Below are 10,221 nucleotides of genomic sequence, written 5' to 3' on the forward strand. Positions count from 1 at the left end.
AGGAATATATAAGGTTGTTATAAATTTAAAAGGAAGAACGAATGGTGAGTGAGCAGAAAAGATGAGTAAAAGGAAGTTTGAGAAAGATCTTGTGTCAGGTAATGATTATAGTTGGTTAGCAAAAGGTGTAGAGAAAACACGTAATATGGGCAAGAATAATCAAATTGTAAATCCAATGTGATGTATCAAGGAATACTGCTGTTTGCTTTGTATATGTGTTGTTGGTGGAGGATGGCTGTTGTTGTTTATATGTATTTATGTTTGTTATTGTTTTGTTTGTTATTGTTATGGAGGTGTGTCTTGGTAAAGTGGTGGAAACTAATAAAAATACTTATTAAAAAAAAAAATAGCTAGCAATCCAAAACAGTCCAGTGGAGCCTGAGCGGTGGGTGTTGCCTCCTGACACACTTCTGGTGATGTCAGGGGGTGTGGCATATGCAAATAAGTTATGCTAATGAGTTATGCTAATGAACTCCTGCACCTCTTTTTCTACGAAATACCCCCTGCTGGGGACGAAGATGGACCTTGCAACCCTACTTCTCTGTGTACTCTTATTCTCGTTTTGGGTCTAGCAAACAAGTTCCGCAGGCGCTTATATTTTTCAAAAACCTACAAAACTTGTTTAGCCAGAGGCAAGAGTGACTATGAACGATGAGAAATTAAGTCTCCGTCAAACCACTTTCTGCTCTCTTAAGAGCAGAAAGAAATTCTGCACTAGACCTTAAATCCTGGTTCAGCCCTGTCCCCAAACTTACATTCTACACTACACTCAAGTTCACCCCTGTAATTATCTCAGGTCACCCCGGTTTTGTCCCACACTTGTCCCAGGATAAACGGATGCTGTTATAACCAGGGATAAATGCAAGGTATTGTGTAGCGAGTTGAACTCTGATAAAACCAGGGATGAGATACAAGTGCGGAAAGGACCTAAGTTGAAACCAGTCAGCTCTACTAGACAAATGTATCCTACATCCTCCCGTTTCAGTTTCTATGCACCCCCTTCACTTCCACACTGCTGGTTTAAACCTTTATAATTCCACATCCTTTATAAATCCACATCCTTTATAATCCTTTATAAATCCACATCTGACAATTTAAATTGTTATCCATCACAATTCACACCACAAAAATTATGGCACTTAGTCTCCAAGGTGGTAAGGAAATTATTTTCCCCATATAAACCTTGCCTCTCCAACCTATTCTTTAGGCCTCTGTGTCTTTCATTCTACTAACTGGCTGTTGTTTTATGCGTCATTATCCTTCCCCCACCACCACCACAACCACCACAACCATCACCACTCTCCTCCCAATAATGCTTTCTTGCACAATGACTTCCCCTTAAAGCCCCCAGCTCACTCACCTGTTTTGCCAGCTCCACTCTCACCGGTAATAAGGACGCACTGGTCCTTATCCTGGTCCCTCAGGGAGCGGTAAGCATCATCAGCTATGGCATAGCTACACAGGGCAAAGAGGAGACATATAAGGAAGGCTGATTTCCCTCCCACCATTACCTCCCCACATTCCTTGAAGTTTTGACTCCCACAGGATCTTACTTACATGTGAGGCTTTACAGCAAAGAAGTTACAGTTCTTATACTGTTCCACCATCTCTTCTGAGTAAATGGGCAGGGGCTGATATGGGTTCACTGAGATCACCACATTCCCAATGTAAGTCTGAGGCAGAAATATTGTTATTAACAACATGTACAGAGAAGTGGGGACGTGGAATAGTATGGTCGGGGGTCATTTCCCGCAGGAGCGCACAGGAGCGGAGCTCCGGCAGTAAAGAGCCCAGGGGGCGGGCACATTCAACAAGCCCCACCCCCTGCTCCCAGCAGCCCTCAGTCAGAGCAAGAAGCAGCCAGGTAAGTTGCAGAGCCCCACCCCCCCGTCCAAAACAGTCCAGTGGCACCTTTAAGACCAAGTTTTATTCAGGTACAAGCTCTCCCTCCTATGCAAGGACAGATCTGCATGTTCCCCTCCCCCCAATAGCTAGCAATCCAAAACAGTCCAGTGGAGCCTGAGTGGTGGGTGTTGCCCTCTGACACACTTCCGGTGATGGCAGGGTGTGTGGCATATGCAAATAAGTTATGCTAATGAGTTATGCTAATGACACCTCCTGCACCTCTTTTTCTACGAAATGACCCCCGAGCACAATCTAAGCAGGGTCAATACTTGAAGGGGGGGACCACTGAGGAAGACTCAGCAGAGAAAGGCCAACGGCAAATCCTCTCTGCATCTCACTTGCCTTGAAAGCCCCTTGCTGGGGTTGCCATAAGTCAGTTGTGACTCGACAGCACATGTGTATGTACAGGAAGGTGAGCTATAAATGAGGACCGAAGAAAAGGCTGAGCTTCCCCACCTCCAGCTGGTTTTGTAGGAACGGTAGGCAGGGAGACAGCAGGCTCCAGGCGGGCCCTGCTCTCTGCCCAGGTTCTTGACCAGAACCACATGCCCGCCTGCCAAAATCATGCAAGCCATCAAGTGCATGGTAGTATGGGGTAGTATGATTTAGGAGCAACAGCTGATGTCACCCTGGGATTCATGGGGAATTTATTCATGCTGAATGCAATGTTTATTCTCAAACTGGACCTTTGAGAAAAATATTCTGCAACCCTTGCTATCTGTATAGGCAATTATGTGGTGAATGAAAGGGGATCTAGTGTGCATGTGCTCACACGAATAGTGTTTTTTAAAAAAAGCATCCCCCCAAATATGTCCAAAGGAGGAAATGATGGGTGAAAAGAGGACAAGCAATTTCCAGAACAGGGATGATCCATCATAAATATGGAGCATTTGAGACCTGTTCGAGTTGTGCAACAGTTAGAGGGGCGTAGTGGTTAAGAGTGTCAGACTTGGATCTGGGAAACCCAGGTTCAGATTGCCACTAAGCAGTGGAAGCTTGGACTAGTGACACCCTTCTCAGGTTAATTTAGATCACAGGGTTGTTGTGTGGATAAAATGGAGAAGGATGTAAGCTGCTTTGGTTCCCATTGTGGAGAAAGGAGGGGTATAAATGAAGTAAAGGGGGGGGGTGTTTCTGCATAACTAGGTTCTAACCAATGCTCCCTCTAAGCTGTGGAGTCTTGTGAGCAGAAATTCTATTTTGTGAGTGACAGGCATTAAAATTGTGAGTGAGCAATTTGGCTGCTGCGTAAATCAGTCTGCTCTGGAGCCATCCTTCCTGAGCTGAGACAACAATGTGTGAGCTGGAGGCTAAAAAACTGTGAGCTAGCTCACACTAACTCAGCTTAGAGGGAAACTGGTTCTAACCCCTTTCATATCTGAGAACCAGTTTGGTGTCGTGGTTAGGAGCATGGACTCTAATCTGTGAGAACCGGGTTTGATTCCCCACTCCTCCACATACAGCTGCTGGTGTGACTCTGAGTCAGCTACAAGTTATTTCAGAGCTGTTCTCTCACGAGCAGTTCTCGAAAAGCTCTCTCAGCCCCACCTACCTCACAGGGTCCCTGTTGTGGGGAGAGGAAGGCAAAGGAGATTGTAAACTGCTCTGAGACTCCTTCAGGTAGTGAAGGGTGGGGTATAAATCCAATCTCTTCTTCTGCTTGTAGTGTTGTCAAGTCACAGCCGACTTATAGCAACCTTAGCAAGGGGCTTTCAAGGCAGGTGAGAAGTGGAGGTAGTTTGCCATTGCGTTCCTCTGCAGAGTCTTCCTCGGTGGTCTCCCTCCCAAGTACCTACCAACCCTGTTTAGCTTCCGAGATCTGACACAATGAGGCCATACCATGCCGTCTTCCCTTCCTCTAACCCATTTTACTAGTATGCAATCTACTCCCTCTCCTTACCCCTCCATCCTTCCCTGCCGGCTGTGATCAAATGTCTTGGCTTCTATGGTCATAGACTAAGTAGGCATGGATGGATCTCATGTCATATTAAGTTTCCAAATCTCCATCACTCCTTCCTAAACTGGAAAAGCTCCCACCAGAGTTATTCCTCATTTCCCGCCCATCTTACATAGATTTCATTATGTCGGAAACGTTCCTCCAGGTTTTGCACCAACGTATCTTCTGTCAGTGGGTCAAGAAGTACCAGGTCTCCCACCCCAACGGTGTTGAGTAGGGTCAGATTGGTGTCCATGGCTTCGTGGGGTGGGGGAGACAAACACCAGCCTGCAGGTTAATGAAACAGCTTGATTAGTCCAGATGATTTTTAGCTCCAGAACATAGACCTCCCCAGGGCTTTTTTGGTAGAAAAAGCCCAGCAGGAACTCATTAGCATAATAAGGCATACCCAGCAGCAAAAACTCATTAGCATATTAGGCCACACCCCCATGGTACCAGAAGTGTGGTCATCCAGCCACACCCACCTTTTGCTTCTTATTCTGTTTACCTTGTTTGTTGTCAAAACCCGGGGGGGGTTGTAGCAGGACCTCCTTTGCATGTTAGGCCACACACCCCTGATGCAGCCAATTCCAATGAGTTTCTCCACCCACCCCTGATGCAGCCAACTCCAATGAGTTTCTGCTGTTGGGTGTGGCCTGTTATGCTAATGAGCTCCTGCTGGGTGTGGCCAACTCAGGAGCCAGCCAGAACTCCGTTCCTGCCCCAAAATAGCCCTGGACCTCCCCATTCCGCAACATACAAACTGACTGCAGGGTCTTGACACAGCAAGTGACGGGTTGTATACAAGAGAAAAAGCCCAGTGTACGCCATGCTGATGACGCGGCCTCCACTCAGGCAACGAACCTGGTGTTGTCCAATATGTAATGACCCCCACTCACCAGGCTGGGCACATGCTCGATTTGATCTTCGCGGCAGGGGTAACAGTGGACCGGCAGTCCCATGGTCGGACCACCATGCCCTGAGGGCCCGCCTGAATGGTCCACCCTGATCCTGTTTAGGTGGCAAGCGTATTTTAGCTCACCCATGGAGCCAGATGGACCCAATGTGGCTCCAGATGGCCCTGCGGGATCTGATGCCCCCTGGCGGCTCATTGGATAAGCTTGTAGAGGACTGGCACAGCCGACTCTCTGCAGCCATCGACGAGAGAGATCGCTCCCCGGCGCCCTCTGCGCTCTCAAATTAATCGAGAGGGTGGTGGCAACACAGTTACAGGGCTTTATGGATGACACCTCCATGTTATATCCCTTCCAGTCTGGCTTTCGCCTGGGACACAGGACGAAGATGGCATTGGTCGCTCTGACTGACGACCTCCGGAGGCATCTGGATCGGGGCAGTTTGGCAGTACTATTGCCGTTGGACCTGTCGGCTGCGTTCGACAGGGTCGACCATCTGTTGCTGCTCCACCACCTCGCGGACATGGGAATTCACGGGCTTGCCCTGCAATGGCTTGTTTCCTTTCTCCAGGGTCAGGGACAAAGGGTGGCACTAGGGGAACAGCAGTCCAGGAGGCACCCGTTGGAATGTGGAGTGCCTCAAGGGGCAGTGCTTTCCCCGATGTTATTTAACATCTATATGTGCCCACTTGCCCAGATAGCCCGTAGGTACAGGCTGGGGTGTCACCAGTACACTGATGACACCCAGCTCTATCTGATGTTGGGTGGCCAATCGGACTCAAGACCAGAAGACTTGGACTGGGTGCTACAAGCCGTGGCTGGTTGGCTCAGGATGAGTCGGCTGAAACTGAATCCAGTGAAGACAGAGGTCCTGTGTGTGGGTCAGGGTGGTACAGGGGTGGGGGTCCCACTCCCGACCCTCGGTGGGACACCATTGGTGCCGGCGCCGGAGGTTAGGAGCTCGGGAGTGCTCCTGGATACCTCCTTATCAATGGAGGCCCAGGTAGCAGCCACTGCTAAATTGGCCTTTTACCATCTTTGGCTGGTTAGGCAGTTGGCTCCTTTCCTCGACTGCAACAACCTGGCCACAGTGATCCATGTGACGGTCACCTAGAGACTAGACTACTGTAATGCTCTCTACATGGGGCTGCCCTTGTCACAAATTCGGAAGCTGCAGCTAGTGCAGAATGCCGCAGCCAGGCTGCTGATGGGCCTGCCCATATGAGAGCACATCCGGCCTTTGCTGAAGGCACTGCACTGGCTGCCAATAGCATACCGAATTCGCTTCAAGGTGCTGGTGCTTACCTTTAAAGCCCTATATGGCCAAGGTCCAACATACCTGAGGGACCGCCTTTCACCATATATATACCAGAGAGCACTACGGTCGGGGTCACAGAATTGACTGACCCTCCTGACCCTCCTGGGCCCCAAAGACACCAGGTTCACCATTGCCAGGGCCTTCCGAGTGGCGGCTCCTTGCTGGTGGAATGAGCTCCCAGAAGAGATCAGGGCCCTGCGGGACCTTTTACAGTTCTGCAGGGCCTGCAAGACGGAGCTCTTCCACCAGGCCTTCGACTAGGAGCCACCCTGATCATCACCCTCAATGAGCCCGGACCTTAGCCTAATATCTAGCCTAGTCCATCGTGTGACCCAAGGAGACCATGACCTGGATTGTTTGCTTGCAACACTCTTAGGATGCTATCTCAATTAACTAAGGATGGACGATTGACATCTATAACTTTATAACTGTATTTGAATTATTTTAATGTGATTTTAGGTGATTTTTTGTGGTTTTACTGGTATTTTGTACCAACTGTGTGAGCCGCCCTGAGCCTGCTTGCGGGGAGGGCGGGGTACAAATTGAACGAATTAATAAATAAATAAAGAACGTTGATACAAAAATGATTCTCCACATCACTTTTTTCAGATCCTTCTTGACATGAGACTCCTCTGTCTGTCTGTCTGTGTTATATGCCATTAAGTTATTTCTGAGTTATGGTGACCCAATGAATTAAAGACCTCCAGAATGCCCTATCGTCAACAGCCTTACTCAGGTCTTGCAAAATGAAAGCCATGGCTTCCTTGATGGGGACAATCCATCTCATGTTGGGTCTTCCTCTTTTCCCACTGTTTTCAACTTTTCCTAGCATCATTGCCTATATATGGTACACCTGACCACAGTAAAATGTGCAAAGCTTTTGTAGACTCTTGATGAATAAGGTAAAGGTAAAGGTTTCCCTTACTCAAAAGCCAGCCGAATCCAACTCTAGGGGGCGGTGCTCATCTCTGTTTCCAAGCCAAAGAGCCAGCGCTGTCCAAAGACTTCGCCATGGTCATGTGGCCAGCATGACTAAATGCTGAGGTTTACAGAACACTGTTACCTTCCCACCGAAGCAGTACCTATTTAAAAAGGTAAAGGTTCCCTTGCTTGAAAGCCAGTCGAATCCGACTCTAGGGTTGCGGTGCTCATCTCCGTTTCAAAGCTGAAGAGCCAGCGCTGTCCGAAGACGTTTCCATGGTCATGTGGCCAGCATAACTAAACACTAAGACGCACGGAACGCTGTTACCTTCCCACCGAAGTGGTACCTATTTATCTACATGCAATTTCTTGCTTTCAAACTGCTAGTTTGGCAGGAGCTGGAACTAGAGATGGGAGCTCACTCCGTCTTGCGGCACCCAGATCTCGAACTGCTGAACTACTGACCTTCCACAGCCTGCAGTTCAGCGTCTTAACCACTTGAGCCACCACAGCACTTGCAATTTCTTGCTTTCGAACTGCTAGGTTGGCAGGAGCTCGAGCCAGAGATGGGAGCTCACTCTGTCACGCGGCACTAGAGTCTCGAACTACCGAGCTACAGACCTTCCGTTCTGCAGCTCAGATGTCTTAACCGCTTGATGAATACAAAACCACAAATATAAATATACGTAAGACATTGTCAAATCACTGTAGGTTAATTAATCTGGTTTTTTTTAATTATTCTGATTAACTCATATTGTGAGAACATTTCCATCTGCAAAAGTTTATGCTGTAATAAAATGCTGTTAATCTTATGATGTGATAATTTTTTTGATAATCAAATGCCACTAGACTCCTGTTTATTTTTTGCCAAAACAGATTTCACACATTACAAAGTCCTCGTGTTCCCTTTTGTGTCTTCTCCTGGGTCCTGTCAATAGGAGCTCTGGGAGTTCCATGCTAATTTCCAGGCCTGCAAGGGGCCCAGTTTGGATCAGCACCATGGTGCCTGGGGAGAGAGTTTTAAGCCTTCTACTTTGGGCCATTTTCCTGACCCATCAGCATAACCGATCAGTACACGTAAGTTTTCCAAGTGGGGCAAATAACAGCTAGCGGGAGGAGCTGTTGTCTGTGTGTAAAGTACCAAAAAGTCACAGCTCACTTCTGGTAACCCCATGGGGTTTCCAAGGCAAGAGACCAGCACAGGTGGTGTGCCATTGCCTGCCTCTGTGTAGCAGAGTGGTCTCCCATCAAAGTACTAACCAGGACTGCCCTGACCTGCATAGCCCAGGCAAGCCCAGTCTCGTCATATCTCGGCAGCTAAGCACGCCTGACCCTGGCAAGTATTTGGATGGGAGACCTCCAGGGAATACCACGGCCAGGAGGCCAGAGGCAGGCCACCAAGCTGTTTCTCTGAATGTCCTCCATGCCCCAGTAGGAGTCGCCAGAGGTCGCCATGACTTCAAGGCACGGGAACACGCACATGCACAAATGCAAAAATACCCCCCCCAAAAAAGTACTAACCAAGGCTGATCTTGCTTAGCTTCCAAGATCTGGAGAGATTGGGCTAGCCTGGGCCATCCGGGTCAGGCCCTGGGACAGCTACATGTCAGGAAAACAGTACATGAGAGGGCTAATCTCCCTCTTACTGTGCTCAGCAGTTGCGATCTGAATTGGGCCATGTACACCTGGAAATCAAAGTTTGCATCCTATGACTTTTTTCTGGGTGTGCCGGACAGTCACCATTGTGAAGTGCAGTTCCCCTGCTACTAGCACATCAGTGCTTTTCACTGAACTCTTGCACAAACAGAAGTGCTACTGGGAAAGGAAGCACACTCCATAGCAGCACATATGGAATGCAGTCATAGGATCCAAGCCAATGTTTCCAAACACAGGGGGTTTTTGAACACACCCGTCAACAAGATCCATAACAGACAAATGAGAGACTTTATAATGTATGTATGTATCAGCTTTCAGGAAAATGGGGAGTGCATAACTATACTCCCTCTGCAGTATGCCCCATCAGCATGTGGAGAGAGACATTTCTGTTAGCCCTACAATAACTATGGAGTACCTTTCAGGTTCAGTTACCTTTATTGGCATTGACACTGGAAAAAAATACACAAATAGATAAATAAATAAATCATAAGGCATATATACCAACTAGGGGGGGGGAGGAAAGAAAACAATACCCTGTTCTAAAATAATCTAAAATCCATATAAATAAGTCTCACTTTCATATCTCCCCAAAACAAGTTTTGTGTTACAATATTGTACTACGTGTAAAAGAGCAGCCTGAAAGTGCAATGAAATGGCTGCTGAGGAGAAAACTTCAGGTGTCTAGTCAAGTAGGCCCTAGTCCATTAAAGTCTATGCTGCAATAAGAACATAAGAGAAGCCAATGTTGGATCAGGCCAGTGGCCCATCCAGTCCAACAGTCTGTCACACAGTGGCCAAAAATACCAGGTGCCATCAGGAGGTCAACCAGTGGGGCCAGGACACTAGAAGCCCTCCCACTGCTGCCCCACCCAGAGTTCCTATCTATACCTTGTGGCTAATAGCCACTCATGGACTTCTGCTCGAAATGTTTATCCAGTTCCCTCTTGAAGCTGTCCATGCTTGTAGCCACCGCCACCTCCTGTGGCAGTGAATTCCATGTGTGAATCACGCTTTGGGTGAAGAAGTACTTCCTTTTATCTGTTCTAACCCGACTGCACAGCAATTTCATTGAGTGCCCACGGGTTCTTGTATTGTGAGAAAGGGAGAAAAGTACTTCTTTCTCAAACTGCTCTATCCCATGCATAATCTTATAAACCTCGATCATGCCAGTTTTTGATCCACAAGAGGACTTGTCCTTTTGTTCCATGACTATTGAGCTTACTTAAGAGCCTTTGATGAGGAACTTTATCAAAAGCTTTCTGGAAGTCAAGGTAAAAAACATCTATTGGGTCCTCCTTGTCCACATGTTTGTTCACTCCCTCAAAAAACACTAACAGGTTAGTGAGACAAGATCTTCCCTGACAGAACCCATGCTGAGTCTGCCTCAATAGTTTTTGTTCATCAATGTGCCTACAAATTCTTTCCTTAATAATAGTTTCCACCAACTTACCCGGTATCGACATCAAACTGACTGGCCTGTAATTTCCCAGATCTCCTCTGGAACCCTTTTTAAAGATGGGAGTGACATTAGCTACCTTCCAGTCCTCAGGAATGGAGGCAGATTTTAATGA

The 10,221-nt window shown here is 47.6% G+C and overlaps 1 protein-coding gene across 1 annotated transcript in view; it reads right to left on the minus strand.

Annotated features, from left to right (window-relative positions):
• MYO1A (myosin IA) overlaps positions 1–10,221 on the minus strand; it is a gene marked incomplete at its 3' end in the record, with an annotated part of 73,304 nt that overhangs the window by 46,531 nt on the left and 16,552 nt on the right. The window contains exons 2-4 of the mRNA XM_015410622.1: positions 3,975–4,129; positions 1,558–1,673; positions 1,361–1,455 (exon numbers count right to left, since the gene is read on the minus strand). Coding sequence (XP_015266108.1) covers positions 1,361–1,455; positions 1,558–1,673; positions 3,975–4,097 — 334 coding nt within the window. The remainder of the gene's footprint in view (positions 1–1,360; positions 1,456–1,557; positions 1,674–3,974; positions 4,130–10,221) is intronic.

Source organism: Gekko japonicus, unplaced genomic scaffold, assembly GCF_001447785.1.
Source record: "Gekko japonicus isolate JY-2015 unplaced genomic scaffold, Gekko_japonicus_V1.1 scaffold4246, whole genome shotgun sequence".
In the NCBI taxonomy this organism is placed as follows: Eukaryota; Metazoa; Chordata; class Lepidosauria; order Squamata; family Gekkonidae; genus Gekko; species Gekko japonicus.